We start from the raw sequence: 20181 nt of genomic DNA on the forward strand, positions 1-20181 counted from the left end.
TTCCAAATCCCTCTGAGGTGCTCTGCTTTCAGGGATTGTAGATGTTGTTCTGCCCAGACAAAGATGAGGAAGGCTAAGTCCTGCAGAGGACGAGACCTGGTGCCCCCCTGTCTGTTCAAATGTGATTTTACACACGTGTTGTCTGTTCGAATGAGCACATGATGCAAAGGGAACAGAGACTGAAAATGACATAGAGCCAAGTGGACAGCCTTTAGTTCCAGCCAGTTGATGCTTCGAGATTGCTCTGCGTTGGGCCAAACCCCCTGAACGTACTGGGAGTTGCAGTGGGCTCCCCAACCTATGAGGCTGGCGTCTGTGGTCACGACGGTTCTGCGGGGTTCTCTGAACGACGTGCCCTTGGAGAGATGTTGAACCTTGGTCCACCAGTGGAAGGAGAGGCGCAGAGCGGGGCTCAAACGAACTTTGCGATGGTTGGAGCTGGCAATGTCTTTTTGAAAAGGCAACAGAGTCCACTGAAGGGGCCGAGTGTGGGCTCGAGCCCAGGGCACAATGTGGATTGTGGAGATAAACATCCCGAGCGCTCTGGCGAGAAGCATGACGTCTGCGGATGTTTGTTGCATCAGGGACCTTGCGATGCTTGTGATGGCAGTGATGCGATCTGGAGCCAGGAAGACCATTGCCTGCAGCGTGTCCAACATTGCCCCAAGGTGTAGTAGGCGTTGGGTTGGTTGGAGATGGCTTTTGTCGAAGTTGACAAGCCAGCCGTAGGTCTGCAAAACATTGAGGGTGATCATTAAATGATGATGAGCCAGCTCTTCAGACTTGGACCGTATCAGCAGATCATCCAAATATGGGTAGATATGAACCCCTTGGGTCCGAAGGTAAGCCACTAGGATGAGTAGCACCTTGGTAAATACTCTTGGAGCAGAGGAGAGGCCAAATGGCATCGCTCTATATTGAAAATGTTGGTGGCCAAAGGCAAACCGAAGAAACTTTCTGTGGGCTATGCAAATGGGCACATGGAGATACGCTTCCTTAAGGTCGATAGAAGCCAGGAAGTCTCCTTCATGCAGACTCTCGGTAATGGAATGGAGAGATTCCATTTTGAACCTGCGGTATGTTACAAAACGGTTGACAAACTTGAGGTCCAATACCGCCCTCCAAGATAAATCTCGTTTTGGCACAGCAAATAGGAGGGAGTACACCCCTTCCGACCTCTCAGTTGTGGGAACTGGCTCTACTGCCGCTATGTCCAAGAGGTGATGTATAGCTGTCTGCATGATGTTGTGCCTGGCTGGTGCCCTTGGGCAAGGAGACGGATGGAATCTGTCTGATGGGGTTGCCCAGAACTCTATGGTATAGCCGTAAGTGAAAAGGTCTCTGATCCAGGAGACCGTAGTAAGGCGTAGTAAGTAATCTGCCACCTATGGGGAGGGCGTTAATACTACTTGTGTAGGCGAGGGCCTCCCCTATATGAGGACGATGAGTTGCCCCTGCGCCCTTGGTACTGACCTCTGCCCTGGAAGCGTCGGTTCCAGGAGCCCCTGAATGCGTTGGAGTCATAGGGTCTGAAGTCGCGGCCTCGTCCTCCTGGCCGCGTTCCTCAAAAGGACTGGTTAGAACAAAAGGAGGGAAATCGCCTGAAGGGCCTGTGGTCGATGTTCTTGACTGTGGCCAGAACCGGTTTTTGGGTGTCTTTTGGATCAACCAGAACTCCCTTTAGAGCTTCCTCGCCGAAGAGTAGAGATCCGGAGTAAGGAGCCTTGGACAGGTTCAGTCTGGCCGCCGAATCAGCTTGCCAGTGGCGAAGCCAGAGGGTGCGACGAGCGACTATTTGAGTCGTCATGGCTCGTGCCCCTAATTGAGTGGCATCCAAAGTGGCATCGGCCACAAAAGCTGCTGACTTACGTAATTTCGATAGTGCTCTTCTGAAGGCGACAGGATCAGGGTTAGCATCCTCTAGAAGGTCATCCATCCACATCATAGAGGCTCTGGAGAATATGGAGGCTGAAGCGGAGGCACGCATGGCTAAGGCAGTGGCCTCGTGATTCTTGCGGAGGGCGAAGTCTATTCGTCGCTCAGTAGTATCTTTTAGGTGGGATTCCCCTTCCCTGGGCAAAAGAGATCTTGAAACGAGACGAGCGATTGGTTCATCTATGCCAGGGACATCTAACTTGGTGGCAAAGTCTGGGGCTAGGGCGTACAATCTGTCAGCCAGGTTCTTGAAGCGTCGGGCTTTGAGTGGATGAGCCCATTCTTCGGAGGCTAATTTGGCAATTGGGTCCGGCACCGGGATGTAGTGTTCAGTAGGTGCAGGGGATTTGAGGACCTTGGCCCCTTTGATAGCTGGGGCGGACGAAGTAGAAGGCGCAGTCTGGAGACCAAGGGTATGAAGTACCCTACGTGCTAGCGGTTGATAATCTGAGGTATCGAACAAGCGATACGAAGTATCCTCCTCATGATCTGAATAGTCGCTCCAGTCGTCTCCTTCAACATGGTCAGTGAAAGTTGACTCCTCCGCATACGAGGCTTCATCCGTACATCTGCCTCTGGCTACATCAAAGGGATCTGGTGAACAGGAAGGATGAGCTTCATGGAACGCACGTTGGCCCATGTTGGGTGGGGGTATGGCAGGAGCTTGTGGTAGTGACTGCATTCGCGTGAAAAAAGCCAGCATGGCTTGGAGTTGGGAGAGGAAATCAGGAGACAGCTGCAGACCAGATGTGGGAGATGTATGTGCCTGGTGAACTAATGGAACAGAAGTTTGAGGCGGTAAACCGGAGGTAGGTTCGTTAGGCGAACAGTGAGTGGGAAAGCCAACAAACTCTTCCTCGTCAGAGGCAGTAGTAGGAGAATGGAAACTGTCACTTATGTGTGTCTGTGCTGTGGCGTTGGTTGGCACAGAGACATAACGAGGGCGCTTTGGTTTACTATGGCTGGAAAGATGTTTTGTCTTAGCCAGTGCTTTGGCATGTCTGGTCTTAGACGTGTTAGGATGTTGTGGCTTGGCTGATTGTGGCATGTCTGGCTGATCTGGCACCATGTGTGTTGATGGTGACATGCCTGGCTGTTCTGCCATCTTATATAAACCTTGGTGCAGTACACTGCCACGGAGGGGGCAGGATGTAAAGACCCGAACTGGCACAGCGTACTACCACGGAGGGGGTAGGATACACTGGCAGATGGCGAAATGCACTGCCACAGAGGGGGCAGAATGCACTGAGGTATCAGCGTTAATATAATATAGGCTGTTTTAGAGTTGGCACACTCAGATTAGTGCTGTAGGCTGGGTTTTTGGCTTGTTCACGGCCCCAGAGGGGGCAGAATATACAATGTAAATCAGATTTAATACAAGTCAGCCACTGATATTAAAGCTCCAGCCTTGATAATGTAATCCAGCCACTAGGATTAAAGCTCCAGCCTTGATAATGTAATCCAGCCACTAGGATTAAAGCTCCAGCCTTGATAATACAATCCAGCCCACTAGGATTGGAGCTCCAGCCTTGATAATATAATTCAGCCACAAGGATTACAGCCACAGTAAAAATGTGTGTAAATCAGCCTTGTGTAAGTTTGTCAGCAGCACATATACACAAACATACAGATAGATAGCCTGCAGGGGAGGTATCCGATGCTTAATAAATGGTAACAAAAAAGGCGGGAATTTTGAATTTCAAAAAATGGCGCCCGGAAAAACGGGCGGGAAAAAACGATCAAAAGGGGGCTGAGGGAGAAGGAGCAATGGCGGCCGTCGGAAGCGAACTGGGGGAAGGGCTGCCCAGCACGGACTCGCCGAAAGCTGCAGTAGCGGCTCTGGAAAAACTCTGGAAGAAGCAGGTAGAGGAAAAAACGGCAGCCGCCGCAGAGAGAGCCGCCATCGCGGTCTGTAAAGCCCTTCGCAGTGGGATTTAAGCCACGTAGCGAGGGCGATCTGAGGTAAAGGAGTGACGGCGGGAGCCGCAGCTGCAAGCTCCCGCTGAGATCGGATCAGCCGCAGCCGCGGCAACGATCGGGGGGGGAGGGAGGGGGATTCCCCTTCCCTCACAAGCGATCAAAAGCGATCAAAAAGAGACCGCAGCCGCGGTCACTGAGGGAGCCCCCTGGCTACGGATACGACAGAGCCGGGGGGGGGGAGGGGGCTTGAAACTGCCAAAACAAAGAGAGCCTCAGCCGCGGTCTCAGAGGGAGCCCCCAGTCAAGGAAATAAAAGAAATTAAATAGCTCTGAGGAAAGGGGGAAGAGAGCCGCAGCCGCGGTCTCTGAGGGGATCCTCAGTAGGCTAGCCACAAAAAACGGGAAAAAAAGGCTTTAAAGAGAAATAGACAAACGAATACGAGACTTAGCTAAATGCTACGTGAAATTCCAATCTTGTTCGTACGAAGGCAAGAATGAACTGGAGAGTGGGAGGAGCATGACGTCCCTAGTCTTGACTTCAAAAACATTCTTGCCTTCGCACGATAGGTGGAACTATTTCCCACGGTGATGGCCCACCTCCTATGGAAAATAGTACCTCTAACATACGTTTTGCTACAAATCAAATAAAGCAGAGTTTAGAATTTCTAAAGAGACCCCACCAGCAACAATTATGATAAATATTTATTGATATGTGATGCTAAGATCTGTTTTATTTACCTCTTCAGTGATGGTAAGCCTTTGAATTTCACCAGGAAGTGGCATGATCCTTTTGTATCGTGGAGCCCTTATTCTAAAATATTAAGTATTGAGATTACAGTCTAACATTAAAGGACAAATTTACGTGCATAGAAGAAGTTGTGACACTGAACTGTGAATCCTCCCTTTCTCCAAGCAACGTGCATAGCTCCCAAGAACAGAATTGCATTCTGCCACCTTCTAGTCAGTCTCCTATCCATGCATGAAGAACAAGAAGCGGTCTATGCCTTAAATATTTGAAATTGTAACAAATTTGGTTCAACTTTTTTTAAAAATATTTTTAAGTACCTAAAATCTACTGGAAACAGGCTGCACTTTTTCTTTTGCACTTAAAATAATACAAATTCATTATAGGGGTGTATGATGAATTCATGCCCCAAAGGAAGATCCCCTTCCCACATGTATAAAAGGTTTCTGTGAAGAATAATACCACCACCACCCACAACCAAGACCTGGGGCTGCACATCAAATCCTACCTGCTAACTAAGACTACATTTGCCAAACAGATGGTTGGTGCTAACAACCAAGACACAGCTGAGGGCCTGTTTTGTGAGTTATGGGTTGACTGAGGATCATGAATAGAACCCTCCTTCCTCTCCCAAGTGATTGTCACTTCTGACAGTGACAACCATCTGCTTGGCAAACTCCTGCAGAAATTACAATACACACAACTCACTGTTGCATGTGATGATCTGGGGATTGGGGCCTCAGTAACTTGTATGGCATGTAGATTACTCCAAGTACTTAAAAAGGCTGTAATGCTATGCACATTGAAGAGTAAATCTTATCAAACCCAATGGGGATGACTTCTGAGAAAGTATGCGTAAGATATGATGTACATTCTGCAGCAAGACGTCGCATAAAGACAAACAGACGCACAATGAATGCAAACAGAAATCACATAAATCCAATAGAATAGTAAATCAAATCACTTAAGGTTGTAATAATCCTGAACTTGTTGGACTACGACTTGGGAGACCAGGGTTCAAATCCCCACACAGCCATGAAGCTCACTGGGTGACCTTGGGCCAGCCACTGCCTCTCAGCCTCAGAGGAAGGCAATGGTAAACCCCCTCTGAATACCGCTTACCATGAAAACGCTATTCGTAGGTTTGCCATAAATCGGATTTGACTTGAAAGCAGTCAAATTAGGAAAAAGGAGAATAAAGTGTGACTTAAATTCAGAGTATATGTTAATATACCCCTAATGTATTGTGATACATTTGGAGGACTCTGCACATCTGCTTTACTTGTGTTAGACACTTCAAATCTCCTGCCTAGTTATACAAACACTGTTCAGAGGTAAAACAAATGGAAGTGGTTCATCTACATGCTCAGATGTCACTGGCTTACTAATACATGTTTGCAACTTACTATATATAACTTCTCCATATAGCACATTACCTCTCTTTAAAGACCTGAAGACCTCTGACTAGACCTTCCAAACAAAGAAGGTCATATCGGTTAGCAGGAACATCAATTTTATAGAGAATTATTTCTGAGGCACCCTCTGCCTTTCCATCACCTTTCTCTTTGCTTATTATGTCCTTCTCGGAAGTCTGAAATGAAACAAAGGTACTTTACAGAAAGTTTGTATCACAAACTGTGGTTTTGGACACAATAATGCATAAACGGGAAAATAAAATAACTTTGCTTAATGTGCCTTTATACACAAACAAGCGGATCCCTAAAGAGATACCTAAAGAAATAAATTAGTTTGAAAATCGGAAGATTTAGTTGTCTATACCAGTCAGAGACAGCCCAAGCCATTTGGATGCCTGACTGCATAATCCTAAGCATGTTTACTCAGAAGTAAGTCCCAATGAGTCAATGGGATTTATTTCCAGGTAACTCTGCATAGGATTTCAACATGAGGCAAAAAAATTAAATGGTGCACATCTATTATTACCTGTAGTAAATACAATAAGTTACACAACTGTCAGTTTATAGCATTTAATCTGCCTCTTAAGAAAACAGCTTAACGGCTCTGATACAGTACATCTATAAGCTACACATCATTGTTCTCTCTTTTATACACCAGGAGACCACGTACAACTATTTTCTTAGTGGAACATGGAATTGAATTAGTTACGTAACAGTGACAAAAGGCCCCAGTTTTAAAACACATGAATACACAAATCTATAAATTCTGACAACTAATTCCAGCAGCTACAGTAGGGCTTCTCTTTACGGTGCTTCGCTTTACAGCACTTCGCTAATGCGGCAGTCTCAATTAGACGCAATTAGACTAAAGCCCCACTCACACGGCACTTGTTCCACTTTTACGGCGGTTTTCGGGCGTCATGCACCATTCTATTCAATGAGTTCCGCTTTTCGCTTTTCAGCGGGGGTCCGGAACGTAACCCGCTGTATGAGTGGGGCCCTACTGTACTCATTAATACACTGCTGAGTTTGTACATCACTAGCAACACATTGACAGAGGCACAGATCAAATCAGATGCACAGATAGAGATCAGAGTTTCAGAATTTTTTAAAACCTCATGATAACTAGAAACTTTGATAGCCATTAACTTACTATAATTAAGTTCAACTACAGCCTGTAAGCTATAGCTGTTCCTGGGCAAGGATAGCTTGGCCACAGAGATCCATTCATTGGTAATTTCAAGACTGGACTACTGTAATGTACTCTGTGTGAGGCTGTCCTTAAGGTTGGGCCAGAAGCAGCAGCTTGTGCAATATGCAGTGGTTAGGCTGCTAACTGAAGCAACCTACTATATTCATGCAACACCACTGCTAAAAGAGCACTACTGACTGCCAATTTGCTACCCGGCCAAATCTAATGTTTTCTTGTTGACTTATAAAGCCGTAAACATGGGACATGGTTATCTGAAGGAATATCTTTACATCTGCCTACCTATTTGGTTCTGCATTAGCTGCTTTGGGGAGGAAGGACAGGATATAAAATTAATAATAAAACTCTGAGGATGAAGTTCTGCTGGTTATGCTGCAGCCTGCCGAAGTACATCTGCCAGCAACGAGGGGGTGGGCTTATTCTGTTGTGCACCTACTCTGTTGAACCGTGTTCCCTCTTGAAATAAGGCAGGTGTCTATTTCTTGGATTCAGTGCTTATTAACCAAGGCTTTTGTGGGTTACCGATACTAAACTTTGAGAGATTGTCTGGCTAATGTGGTTGTTGTTTGTAAGTTAGTCTGTTCTCTAGTCTGTTATTGCAATGTGTTTTTGCTTACCTTGCTTTAGTGTGTTTTACTGTTGTAAACTGCCATAGCATTTGTACAAAGGGCAGTATAAAAAAATTAAATAAAAAATAAATTAAATAAATATTACCACACATATTCTTGAGCACTGTTAGTGATCAAAGACACTCTTTACATTCTGATATCTGATTTACCTAAGCTAGACAAGCGAACAATTTATATTTTCTGACAAAAGAATAAACCTTCAAAAATACATCTGAACTGGAAAACTGACCAGTGAACGGAATGTTTTTGAACAGCTTCAGTCAAAGACAGCGCTAAAGCCACACTGGCCTCTGAAAGAAGCTGGTAGAAAAGGGAAGATGACATACACTTCAAGAGGTTACCGAGTGAGCTGTTGGGAGACGCGATACCCATATTGAAAACTGAACATGGCATTGAGAACTTAGGAAATATAATCCAGAATAAATAGCAGTTGCTGTAAAGTTTCACTATACTAGTAAACTATTTACTGAACTAGACCCTAAGGATTCAGGAATGAAGTTTTGTTGCTGGATTACACAACACATGCCATATTTTAAATAGCTTTGCAAGTAGATATGACAATCAAAATAATTACTTACAATTTCATCAAGTTCCAATCCAAACTCAAAGCATAATTCATCAAATTCTTCATCCGCTGAAAAGAAATTCGTTGATTAGGTATGGCATATGTTAATATTTACAATAAGTCAAAATAGTTCAGTCCTTTTGAAAAGCGTAACAGATTCCATCTTGGCATTTAATAAGAAGTTCCAGAACTGACCAGAAAGTATAGGAAAACCCCCAATTTTTCCACAAATCTAATTTGCCACTCCTATTCTTCTTGCTGTAACCTGCTTTACAGCTGTAAGATGACAATGTTCAGATAATTTTAATGCTGACAACTGAAAGTAGTTAAGTTATCCATAGGTCATCCACAAATACCATATTGCAGTTTGATATCTCACTTACTTATCTGAATTTTACAGCATAATTTAGCCTCTGGTTACTAACTGCAAGCTGACAACATGTATTTGTTGTTGTTGTTGCAAAACGAAATAACCTCTCATTTGTTCCTTTCTACTTCTTTTCATACTCTTCATTATATTGCTTCTGCTCCTTTTCATACTTTTCATTATACCAACCATGTTTATTTTTGGTGCACTGTTGTTTCTACACAAATTTGTGTAGAATCGTAACATATCCTGAGCATACTTCCAGAAATCCTCTTTCCGCATCACGGAATCAATCAATCTGGAGGGGCATGCATGAAAATAGCCTTCAAAAAAAAAAAAAGAGGAGTGCATATATAGCTAAGTACAGTAGGGCCCCACTTCCCGGCGTTCTGCTAATGCAGAGGCTTTCCTCCCCTCTTTTAAAGCCAATTTTGCGGCATTTTGGCACGACGTGCCCCATTAAAGTCAATGGAGTTCTGCTTTACGGTGATTTGCGCTTTACGGCAGGAGTCCAGAACAGAACCCACCGTATAAGCGGGGCCCTACTGTAGAAGCTTCCCAGAACCACAGGACACTGCTCTTGGTTTCTTACTGTTGTTTGACACTTTCAAAGAATTGGGTAGCTAGGCTTTTCTATTATAGAATAGCTGCAATCAATCAATCAAGTAGAACTTGAATACAAAAGCCACATGGCATTGTGACCTACCAAAGCATATATTGCACTGAATTTTCTACCAGTAGTACCTCAAAATAAGCCAGAAACTACAAGTACCACTGGTCAAAAAGCACGTTGAACCTCCATGAAGCAAACGGGGGCCAAGACAAGCTGGCCTACCCTACACTGTCCCCTCCCACTCTACAGATCTCTAAAGGGATCTACATCTGAAATGCAATGCTTCCCCATAACCATGGAAGGAATTAGGATCCTTAATTTTAACATGTCTCCGTTCTTCCCAAAGGAAAGAAACATTCCTTCAATTTCACTCAGACCAAAAGCTAATGGTAACATGGTGGGGCACAACCCATCAACCTCAGCCTTCCCTAGACATTGCTGGACTACAATCCCCATCATCCCTAGTCAGCATGGTTAACAGTCAGGGATCTCAAAATAGTACCCTAGCAACACCTGGGCCTCAAAGCTGGGGAAGGGTGCCTTGTAGTTTGCCTGCCCTTGGGGCTCAGAGTATTCTGGGAAACAGGCTGTGATCAGGGACTTACTCCATTGTAAAACCTGCAGCAAGAAATGCCAGATGTCCAAGCTGGATTTAGAAAGGGAAGAAGTACAAGAGATCATATCACAAACATACATTGGATAATGGAACGAACCAAAGAATTTCAGAAGAAAATCACCCCATGCTTTACAGATTACAGCAAAGCCTTTGATTGTGTAGATCATGAAAAACTATAGAATGCCTTAAAAGAAATGGGGATGCCACAGCATGATTGTCCAGATGCGCAACCTATACTCTGCACAAGAGGCTACTGTAAGGACATAATGTGGAGAAACCAATTGGTTCCGCATCAGAAAGGGTGTGAGAAGGTGTATTTTATCACCCTATTTGTTTAATCTATATGCAGAACATCATATGGAAAGCAGGATTGGACCAAGATGAAGGAGGTGTGAAAATTGGAGGGAGAAATATCAAATTTAAGATATGCAGACGATACCACACTACTAGCAGAAACCAGTTATGATATGAAACAAATACTGATGAACGTGAAAGAGGAAAAATTAAACCAGAACTGTCACTAAAAGCTAAAATGATAAAACTGAAGTTATTTGTTTTTTTGTTTATTTATTTATTGCATTTGCATACTGCCCCATAGCTGAAGCTCTCTGGGCAGTTTACAACAATTAAAAACATTAAAAACAAATATACAAATTTAAAAACACATTTTTAGAAAGCAATTTAAAAATACATGCTAAAATGCCTGGGAGAAGAGGAAAGTCTTGACCTGGTGCTGAAAAGATAACAGTGGCCGGGAAATCATTCCATAATTTGGGGGCCACCACTGAGAAAGCCATCTCCCATGCTGCTTCCCTCAGAGTAGGCACCTGGACGAGGGCCTTTGATGTTGAGCGTAGTGTACAGGTGGGTTCATGTCGGGAGAGGCGTTACATCAGGTACTGTGGTCCTAAGCCGTGCAAAGCTTTACAGGTTAAAACCAGCACCTTGAATCGAGCTTGGAAACATACAGGCAGCCAATGCAAGCAGGCCAGAATCGGTTTTATATGTTCGAACTGTCTGGTTATCATACTTTGGACACATAATGAGAAAACACAATTCACTAGAAAAGACAATAATGCTGGGAAAAACAGAAGGTAGTAGAAAAAAAGGAAAGCCAAACAAGAGATGGATTGATTCCGTAAAGGAAGCCACAGACCTGAACTTACAAGATCTGAACAGGGTGGTTTATAACAGATGCTACTGGAGGTCGCTGATTCATAGTCGCCATAAGTCAACTTGAAGTCACGTAACAACAACAAATGCTCCGAATCCTGCATACTTACGTACCCCTTGCTTTGCCCTGTCAATTAACAGGCTTCCCTAATTCTAATTCTGGCCGCTTCTGCAGCTACCTTCTCCTAACCTCCTCGGATCCAGAGATATCCAAGCACCATTGAGACAAGCCTCTCGGACAACTCCCGTTTCCCACTTACTGTAACTCCTGCCCAGAGCTTGGAAAAGCAAATCCCGCTTCACGCTGATAGTCGGCATGGCCAGCAGAAAGAAGTACACTCTCTCACAGTGTCCCCTACTGCTCATATGTCATACGCACTCGACATATGAAAGACCCTTTGCCGGGTCGGCGCAAAGCCTCTGTTGTTCATGACTACTGTCTAAACTACTGCCTGATCCAACTGTGCCCCTCCGATTCTCTCTCCGTCCGTCCGGCTGACCCAAGCGCGCGACCTGTCATAAACATCCTCGAGGTACTAAATTATAATGCGGTACCTGCTTCAACAGATAGAAACCTGCCTAAACTTTGAGAAGTTTGATCAGGCAAGGTTTAGACAGCTAAAATCCATAATCTTACATCAGCAGAGGCTGCGCGCACCACTCTGTCCATAGACTTTTGTAGAGATGGAAGAGGGTGGATAACACGCCCCCTTTCGCTTCCGATCTCCTTTAGTTCCGCCATCAGTTAGGAAGACAACGTGTCTTCCTGCAAGTGAATAGGTAAACGGATCTGCATTCAACTGGGCGCTGGTTTTGGGGTAGAGAACATAAGAACATAAGAAGAGCCTGCTGGATCAGGCCAGTGGCCCATCTAGTCCAGCATCCTGTTCTCACAGTGGCCAACCAGGTGCCTGGGGGAAGCCCGCAAGCAGGACCGGAGTGCAAGAACACTCTCCCCTCCTGAGGCTTCCGGCAACTGGTTTTCAGAAGCATGCTGCCTCTGACTAGGGTGGCACAGCACAGCCATCATGGCTAGTAGCCATTGATAGCTCTGTCCTCCATGAATTTGTCTAATCTTCTTTTAAAGCCATCCAAGCTGGTGGCCATTACTGCATCTTGTGGGAGCAAATTCCATAGTTTAACTATGCGCTGAGTAAAGAAGTACTTCCTTTTGTCTGTCCTGAATCTTCCAACATTCAGCTTCTTTGAATGTCCACGAGTTCTAGTATTATGAGAGAGGGAGAAGAACTTTTCTCTATCCACTTTCTCAATGCCATGCATAATTTTATACACTTCTATCATGTCTCCTCTGACCCGCCTTTTCTCTAAACTAAAAAGCCCCAAATGCTGCAACCTTTCCTCGTAAGGGAGTCGCTCCATCCCCTTGATCATTCTGGTTGCCCTCTTCTGAACCTTTTCCAACTCTATAATATCCTTTTTGAGATGAGGCGACCAGAACTGTACACAGTATTCCAAATGCGGCCGCACCATAGATTTATACAACGGCATTATGATATCGGCTGTTTTATTTTCAATACCTTTCCTAATTATCGCTAGCATGGAATTTGCCTTTTTCACAGCTGCCGCACACTGGGTCGACATTTTCATCGTGCTATCCACTACAACCCCGAGGTCTCTCTCCTGGTCGGTCACCGCCAGTTCAGACCCCATGAGTGTATATGTGAAATTAAGATTTTTTGCTCCAATATGCATAATTTTACACTTGTTTATATTGAATTGCATTTGCCATTTTTCCGCCCATTCACTCAGTTTGGAGAGGTCTTTTTGGAGCTCTTCGCAATCCCTTTTTGTTTTAACAACCCTGAACAATTTAGTGTTGTCGGCAAACTTGGCCACTTTACTGCTCACTCCTAATTCTAGGTCATTAATGAACAAGTTGAAAAGTACAGGTCCCAATACTGATCCTTGAGGGACTCCACTTTCTACAGCCCTCCATTGGGAGAACTGTCCGTTTATTCCTACTCTCTGCTTTCTGCTTCTTAACCAATTCCTTATCCACAAGAGGACCTCTCCTCTTATTCCATGACTGCTAAGCTTCCTCAGAAGCCTTTGGTGAGGTACCTTGTCAAACGCTTTTGGAAAGTCTAAGTACACTATGTCCACTGGATCACCTCTATCTATATGCTTGTTGACACTCTCAAAGAATTCTAATAGGTTACTGAGACAGGACTTTCCCTTGCAGAAGCCATGCTGGCTCTGCTTCAGCAAGGCTTGTTCTTCTATGTGCTTAGTTAATCTAGCTTTAATAATACTTTCTACCAGTTTTCCAGGGACAGAAGTTAAGCTAACTGGCCTGTAATTTCCGGGATCCCCTCTGGATCCCTTTTTGAAGATTGGCGTTACATTTGCCACTTTCCAGTCCTCAGGCATGGAGGAGGACCCGAGGGACAAGTTACATATTTTAGTTGGCAGATCAGCAATTTCACCTTTGAGTTCTTTGAGAACTCTCGGGTGGATGCCATCCGGGCCCGGTGATTTGTCAGTTTTTATATTGTCCATTAAGCTTAGAACTTCCTCTCTCGTTACCACTATTTGTCTCAGTTCCTCAGAATCCCTTCCTGCAAATGTTAGTTCAGATTCAGGGATCTGCCCTATATCTTCCACTGTGAAGACAGATGCAAAGAATTTATTTAGCTTCTCTGCAATCTCCTTATCGTTCTTTAGTACACCTTTGACTCCCTTATCATCCAAGGGTCCAATTGTCTCCCTAGATGGTCTCCTGCTTTGAATGTATTTATAGAATTTTTTGTTGTTGGTTTTTATGTTCTTAGCAATGTGCTCCTCAAATTCTTTTTTAGCATCCCTTATTGTCTTCTTGCATTTCTTTTGCCAGAGTTTGTGTTCTTTTTTATTTTCTTCATTCGGACAAGACTTCCATTTTCTGAAGGAAGACTTTTTGCCTCTAAGAGCTTCCTTGACTTTGCTCGTTAACCATGCTGGCATCTTCTTGGCCCTGGCGGTACCTTTTCTGATCTGCGGTATGCACTCCAGTTGAGCTTCTAATATAGTGTTTTTAAACAACTTCCAAGCATTTTAAACAACTTCCAAGTTGTGAGGGGACGATGGAGGTGTTAATTTAACTAGATTTACCTTTGCTGTGCTCCCTCATGTTGTTATTTTGGGCTGAACTTCAAATATTTATTGTGTTTATATCCCTGCCTTCAGAATGGCTATGAAATGATTGCAGGTGATTGACAGTGCAGTCTTATACGTGTCTACTAGGAAGTAAGCCCCATCGATTTCAGTGGGACTTTTCCAAGGTAAATGGACACCTTAGACATATGAATAAAGTTAGGAAACCGAATTCGGTTGAAACATCTATATATCCTCCTGTTATATTTGTTCCACTGTCTGGATCTCGATATTATTTATGCACAGTTAGTATATGCAAGGGAAACCAGTATCCAAGGTTATATTGTGGAAAGCTGGAGTAAGTGACAGTTCTTAAAACTTTTATTTGATAGCTATTGTGAGCCAGCATCATTCTCAGCCCTAGGGCCAGCCCAACACATTTTGCAGCTCAGGATGAAGATGTTATCCGCCTCCCTTCTACATACAGAGATAAATTGAATTGACAGTTGACTCTTATTTCAACACTGGTAATAAGTCAGCGGCCTCCTGAGGGCAGCAGGCTACCTTAGAGAGCACAAGACAGGCCACATGACCCACAGATCTGACATCTTGCCACTTCTCGCCACTCCACAGCATCAGCTGCCTGAGATTGCTGCCTCACTTTTCCTAATGGTAGGGGTGGCTCTGGCCCTTTAATACAAGGTGGTTGTAAACCCTCTTCCAGCCTTCAACATGAGGATGTTAACAGTGGACTCTATCACATAATAGGGTCATCATATGCCACTTAGCTTCAGCCCCACTCCTTCCTGCAGTATGGAGACAACACACCTCACAAGCCAGTCTTCCTTGGGCTAATACTCTGTTCATTCTCTGTGCACTCCCAAATAATATCTCACAGTCTCTCACATCACAAATGGGGACAACAACACTGTGGAGAGTTTATTTCTCCTCCCCTGCTGCAGGAAGCATTTTCATAAAAAATCAAACTCTTTAAAAACTAATCAAAACAAATCTGATGAAAGAGTGCAAACTTCTGCCTTTGCTTCTGCTTTTTGGTGAGCTGGATATGTTGTTGCTGCCACCAAATCAGTGTAACAGTAAATCATGGTTTTCAGTTCCTTATTGTATCTGGAATTTCTCTTTTAATACTGAGAGCCATAGTACAGGAGTGGGGCACTTTTGGCTATTCAGATGTTGATGGACTATAAGCCCCATCATTCCTGAACAATGGTCATGCTGACTAGGACTGATGGGAGTTGGAGTTCAACAATATCTGGAGGGCCAGAGGTTTCCCACCCTTGCCCTGGTATCAGAAATAACCAGGAAATCCTGTCTGCAATCCGAAGAACACATGTCTAATGCTTAGTTATGTCTGTGCTGGTTTACGATTCTGCAAAACCCATGCATTTTTTTATTTTTACTTTTGTCAAAGACAACGTTTTTAAAGGTTGGACCCACTACTACTTTAACTCCCTCACTGGAAATCTTCAAGCAAGTACTGGACAGCCATCTGTTGGGAATACTCTAGCTCTGGATTTCCTGTATTGAGCAGGAGGTTGGACTAGATGCCCTCCAACTCTGTGATTTTGGGAAACTCTTCCACTATAAGAAACAGAATTCCAAGCATTATAGCATGATAGGATTTCTGTTTGTTTGTAAGGAATGTAGGAGTCTGCCCTATACAAAGTCAGAACATCTAGCTCAGTTCTGTCAGCTCTGACTGACAATGGCTCTCCAGGGTTTCAGACAGGGGACATTCCAAATCCTACCTGGAGATGCCAGGGATTGAACCTAGAACAGCCTTTCCCAACTAGTGGGCCACCAGATGTTGTTGGACCACAACTCCCATCAGCCTCAGCCAGCATTGCCAATGGTCAGGAAAGATGGGAATGTGGTCCAACAACATCTGGTGGCCCACTAGTTGGAAAAGGCTGACCTAGAACCTTCTGCATGCCAAGCAGATGCTCTGCCACTTTGCTATGCCTCTGTTTATTGCATAGCTCCGCCTTATACCAAGTCATACTATTGGTACATCTAGTTCAGTATTGCCTACATTGACTGACAGCAACTTTCCACAGTTTAAGACATGGATCTTTCCCAGTCTTACTGGAAGTTGATGGGAACTCAATCTAGGGCCATCTACATGCAAAGTATATGTTTTATCACTGAGCTGTAGCCTGATACTGTCTCTTAGTAATGCTGTAATTCTAAACACATTTACTCGGGAATCCAGTTGAACTCAGTGGGACTTACTTCTGAGTAACATGATGAGTAGTGTTCTGAAAGTGTGTTAACAGTTAGACAACTACATTTTAAAATAAACTTGTGGCTCTAGGCTTTCCCCCTGATATTTACCCTATACTATCAAAGGCAGGGATGGGGAACCGGCGGTTCTACAGATGTTGCTGTATTCCAGCTCCCAAATTTGTTACGGTATAATATGCATTTGTGGACTAGAGTCCACTTCATCAGCTACATCTTGTTGACTCTAGTCCACAAATGCTTCTGCCATAATAAATGTGTTAGTCTTTAATGTGCCACAATATTTTGTTATTAATTTGCATTGTATTGCTTTCAATTAGACACACGTAAGAATTTGCATCCCCATTTCTGTTCTGGCACTTGATGCAAAAATGTATTTTTAAAGCATAACTAAACCAGAATGCGGTTATCAAACTTTTAAAATGCGGGAATTTAATACTCTACCTTGCCTGTCGACAGATGTGTTCATCAGTAGCAGAGGGGAAGTGTGTGAGCATGAGTTCTGGGGTGACAACTGAATGAAAGCAGGACGAATTCCTTGTGTCGGAGATAATAATAATAATAAATAATAAACTTTAATTTATAGGCCGCCTATCTAGCCTTTTCCTCTCCAGGCTTCTCTCTCTGCTCCCAGCTGATCTAAGCCAGACATTTTGGGATTATTGAAAATAGAAAGACTTCTTGGGATTTTCCTCAAAGTGTGCTGTTTAAGCAAAATCTATTATTTATACAACACTGCAAGTTGCATCATGAAGCTGAAGATCATTTTAGATATTACAAGTTGCTACTGATGAGATTAATCAGGGCTGTAAAAAAGATGTGTGTTTCCATTTTGGAACTGTAAATTATACAGCCACAAGAGTGGCTGTATACTATAGCCAGCAGGGGGTTTTCACATCCACAGTGTTAAATGGAAAATACCCCCATGCCATTCGGATGCTTCCCATAAGCTCATTTCAAAACAAAACTTATAGTCCTGAACTCAGAAACGCTTGCTTAACAACCCTCTCAATTTTCATGGCAATACACAAAACAGTTGGAGAGAATAGAGAGTTCAAAGTCTAAAAAGAGAGAAAAAAATCCAGAGCCCTTTTGGACTTTTTTTCTGACAGAGTACTCAGAATCTGTTGAAATTCATTAAAAATCAGCCATGTTCACAGAGTACCTGTAATCCTTTTACTGACCTTGCCCCTTACTCTGACATTCATCTTCTGCAGTTTAAAAGTTAAAAAAAATGCCTGACTGATTTTTAATTAATTTCAGAACCTGGAACCGTACAATAATGTCGGGCATGCTCAGTAAGAACCAACTGTCAAAGTTCTAAAAGCCAGACTCACAGCTGCTGGGATTGGCTAATCGGGGCCACACCCACACCAGACTTTGATTTAATGTGAGACAGTCATGGCTTCCCTCAGAGAATCCTGGGAAGCGTAGTTTGTATGCTCAGAGGCACGTTACCAAATTCTGCCAAGCTACACAGCAAGTGGATTGGACTGTGAAAGACCAACCCAAATTGTGTTTGCATTTTGTCAGATTTGTAGGGCAGTACAATATCTCAGAGAGGAGGTCAAGTCTCCTGCTCCCCTGGTGCATTCACTATAGCTGCCAATTTCCCTGCTTTTAAAAATTTGATAAACGTATCTGTGGGCTATAGATACGTTCTTAAACCGCAAGGTTTTTTGCCTATTAGTGAATATAAAGATAGCTTCAGCACTGTATACATTTCTTAAGAAAATGTTCGCCAAAAAAAATGCAACTAACTTGTGAAACCTCACGTCTTCCCAAATTTCTTATTAATCCAGGGGAGGGAAATCAAGAATATATATAAGGAATTCCATAGCTAGGTAAATTGAGCTGACTTGTAGTATCACCTGGAGTCTATCACTGTCCGAACCCTATGGCCAGCTATCAGGAATTTATTCCTGGATTTACTTTCCTCAACTGCTTGTGTATATGTGCCTGCCCTGGGACCTGCTGGTGAAAGGCAGGTAATTTTCTGGAGCAAATTATCAAGTGGTCAATTGAAAACAATGCAGTGATTACTAGAAGCCAACATGGATTTATCAAGAAGAAATCCTGCCAGATTAATCTTGTCTCATTTTTTTGTTCGGGTAATCTCCCTGGTAGACTGTGGGAATGCTGTGGACATAATATATATTGACTTCTGCAAAGCTTTTGACAAAGTGCCCCATGATATTCTGATTAGCAACCTAGCTAAAGGTGGGCTGGATGGAACAACTATCGGTGGATCCACAGTTGGCCACAGAATAGTACTCAAACAGTGCTTATCAATGGTTCCTTCTCAAATTGGGGGGAAGTAATGAGTGGGTACCGCAGGGCTCAATCATGGGTCCAGCACTCTTCAACATTTTTATTAATGACTTGGATGAAGAGGTGCAGGAAATCTTATCAAATCTGCAGATGAAACAAAATTGGGAGGGATAGCTAATACCTTGGAAGACAGAAACAAAATTCAAAGGGATCTTGATAGGCTGGAGCATTGGGCTAAAAACAACACAATGAAATTTAACAGGGATAACTGCAAAGTTCTACACCTAGGAAAAATAAACTAAATGCACAGTTATAAGATGGGGGATACTTGGCTCAGCAATACATGTGAGAAGGATCTTGGGATTGTTCTTGATCACAAGCTGAATATGAGCCAACAACATGATATCACTGCAAAAAAGGCAAATGCTATTTTAGGCTGCATTAACAGAACTATAGTTTCCAAATCGTGTGACATGTTGGTTCCCCTCTATTTGGCACTAGTTAGGCCTCATCTTGAGTACTGCATCCAGTTCTGGACACCACAGTTTAAGAAGGATGCAGACAAATTGGAACTGGTTCAGAGAAGGGCAGCAAGGATGATCAGGGGACTGGAAACAAAGCTTTATGAGGAGAGACTGAAAGAACTGGGCACGTTTAGCTTTGAGAAGAGAAGACTGAGGGGAGATATGATAGCACTCTTGCCCCAGCAACCTTCTCTCAATAATTGGGAAATTTTATGCCAGGTATCTTAAAGGTAAGCTTTAAGATTGGGTTTAAAACAGCATAATTGATGAGGAACAGATTGGGTTTAAAGCCGGTTGTTCAACCTTAGACCACAGTTGTGTACAGTATTAGCACATTTAGCTGAGAAATTTACTTCAGTTCCTGTCGGTAAACTTTTTGCTGCCTTTATTGATCTCAAATCCGCTTTCGATCTGGTCTCAAGAGATCTGTTATGGCTCAAATTACAGAATAGCAGTATGGAAAAGTGCTTATTATTTCTTATTAAATCTCTATACAATCAGACCTCCAGTCAAGTTACATGTGGGGAGCAGGGTCAAATTACTAATCCAATTTCGGTTACTAGGGAGGTAAGACCGCGCTGTATTTTGGCTCTTTTTCTTTTAATTTATTTTTAAATGATTTAGTACCTTTTCTTCATAATGTTGACTCTCATGCTCCTAAACTGTCTAATGTTAAAATACCATTACTTTTGTGTGCTGATAATGCCGTATTGTTACCCTTGTCAAGAATAGGGTTACATCGTTTATTATCCGCTTTTGGGACCTACTGCTCTAATAATAATCTGACTATTACTTATTGTAAATCTAAAGTTTTAGTGTTTTCTAAAACCAGGAAACAATACA

The 20181-nt window shown here is 43.3% G+C and overlaps 1 protein-coding gene across 2 annotated transcripts in view; it reads right to left on the reverse strand.

Annotated features, from left to right (window-relative positions):
• FARSB (phenylalanyl-tRNA synthetase subunit beta) overlaps window positions 1-11583 on the reverse strand; it is a 51334-nt gene extending 39751 nt beyond the window's left edge. Inside the window, exons 1-4 of one of the 2 annotated variants that reach the window (XM_061636783.1) lie at window positions 11449-11583; window positions 8433-8488; window positions 6158-6191; window positions 4594-4666 (exon numbers count right to left, since the gene is read on the reverse strand). In XM_061636783.1, the coding sequence (XP_061492767.1) occupies window positions 4594-4638 (45 nt within the window). In that variant the 5' untranslated portion in view covers window positions 4639-4666; window positions 6158-6191; window positions 8433-8488; window positions 11449-11583. Of the gene's footprint in view, window positions 1-4593; window positions 4667-6036; window positions 6192-8432; window positions 8489-11448 lie in introns of both variants that reach the window. The other variant, XM_061636782.1, reaches the window with a different exon arrangement.
• Window positions 11584-20181: the final 8598 nt, after the last annotated feature.

Source organism: Rhineura floridana, chromosome 7 (assembly GCF_030035675.1).
Source record: "Rhineura floridana isolate rRhiFlo1 chromosome 7, rRhiFlo1.hap2, whole genome shotgun sequence".
Taxonomy (NCBI): Eukaryota; Metazoa; Chordata; class Lepidosauria; order Squamata; family Rhineuridae; genus Rhineura; species Rhineura floridana.